The following is a 1,693-nucleotide window of genomic DNA, read 5'->3' on the forward strand; positions in this document are numbered from 1 at the left end:
TTGTGCGTGAATGCAGCTGCTTTTTCTGGACTTGTGCACACTAAAATAAAGACCAGCATACACAGCAAGACACCGAATCCTTTTGTTCTGAATGACAGCCGCGTATCTTTTTATTATTCATTTAAACATTTATCATTATCATTATTGAACAGACACTAGAGCAAAACTAATTTGTTTCTGATAGCTCTTACCTTTCGCTATTCCTTTGGGTTTTTTCTGTTCGTCTGTCATATTTTTTTCCCCACACGAAATGGCCATTACTGTGAAGATGACCTTTTTATTTTTACTCCTTTAAACAGAAAACTAAAAACAAAACACCTCCTTCCCCAAATAACAGAGACACAAACAAACAAACGAATAAACAAATAAACAAGCAAGCAAGCAAGCAAACAAACAAACAAGCAAACAAAAACAGAACAAAATGACCAAAAAAAGCAAAGAAACACTTTGTCCAATAAGTCCACTAGCCAGGACATGTTTTTAAAAAAACATTTTTTAATTCTATTTCATCTTTTTCTCATTTTTCAGGGCAGGTGAGAAAACACAGCAGGTGAGAGGCTCGTCGACAAGGCAGCAGGACGTCACAGGAAAGGGCTGACGTCACAGGAAGACGCTGACATAACAGAAAAACACTGACGTAACAGGAAAACGCTGACGTAACAGGAAAGCGCTGACGTTTACAGGAAAGCGTTGACGTCACAGGAAAGCGCTGACGTCACAGGAACACGCTGACGTCATGGTCTCGTTACTCCTACGCAACTCACGGCCAGGAATCCGATCACACATAATCAAACTCCTAAAACTGGGCATCGCGGTCACTGTCGTTTACATTCTCACCAGCTATCTGCGCCTCATTGCCTTCCCGCATAGGGCACTGACCGACACCATGGTCACAAACCAGAATCGTATCGCGGAGATCGGCGTCCTGAAAAGAACTGTGACTGACCAAAAATGCGTCCACCCTCAGCTAAACGTACACGATCCGGCCATCATGAAGTTCTACAAGGAGTACAAGAAGCTGGACTGTTTCCGAGACGCCGAGTGGGTGAGCCTGAGCAGGGGTCAGTTTGTGAAGTCCTCCGAGGTTGAGGCGAAGGTGGGGAAGATGGAGTGTGACCTCACGCCCATAGAGAGGGACGGGGACTTCAATGTGAAGGACGGGAAGCGGATGGCTGGTGTGGCGAACGGGACGAAGATCGACCGCGACTTCTACCGGGTGGAATGTCGAGCGGCGGGGGGAAAGACTTATAAGTGAGTTACGCGGATATGTTTGTTTGTTTGTGTATTTGTTTGTTTATCTATTTGTTTGTCTCTTTGTTTTTGTTTGTTTGTGTGTTTGTTTGTGTGTGTGTTTGTTTGTTTGTTGATACGTTTTAGGTTATTGTTTGATTACTTTCTGTTTCTTTGTCCGTTTCTTTGTCTAATTGTTTGTTTGTCTGTCTGTCTGTCTGTCTGTCTGTCTGTCTGTCTATCTGTCTGTCTGTCTGCTTGTTTGTCTGTTTGTCTATCTGTCTGTTTGTCTATCTGTTTGTTATTTTTTGTTTTGTTTGTTTGTCTGTTTATTGATGTTTTGGGTTGTTGTTGGAATACTTTGTGTTTTATTTTGTCTGCTTATTATGTTTGCTCGGATGGGTGAAGGGCCCGGCACCAGTGGTGGGTCCTATTTCTTCTCTCTCTCTCTCTCTCTCTCTCC

The 1,693-nt window shown here is 43.2% G+C and overlaps 1 protein-coding gene across 1 annotated transcript in view; it reads left to right on the forward strand.

Moving 5' to 3' along the window:
* LOC101848003 overlaps positions 1-1,693 on the forward strand; it is a gene marked incomplete at its 3' end in the record, with an annotated part of 26,152 nt that overhangs the window by 22,063 nt on the left and 2,396 nt on the right. Inside the window, 1 exon segment of the mRNA XM_005110755.3 lies at positions 529-1,251. Coding sequence (XP_005110812.3) covers positions 737-1,251 — 515 coding nt within the window.

This window comes from Aplysia californica, unplaced genomic scaffold, assembly GCF_000002075.1.
Source record: "Aplysia californica isolate F4 #8 unplaced genomic scaffold, AplCal3.0 scaffold00940, whole genome shotgun sequence".
In the NCBI taxonomy this organism is placed as follows: domain Eukaryota; kingdom Metazoa; phylum Mollusca; class Gastropoda; order Aplysiida; family Aplysiidae; genus Aplysia; species Aplysia californica.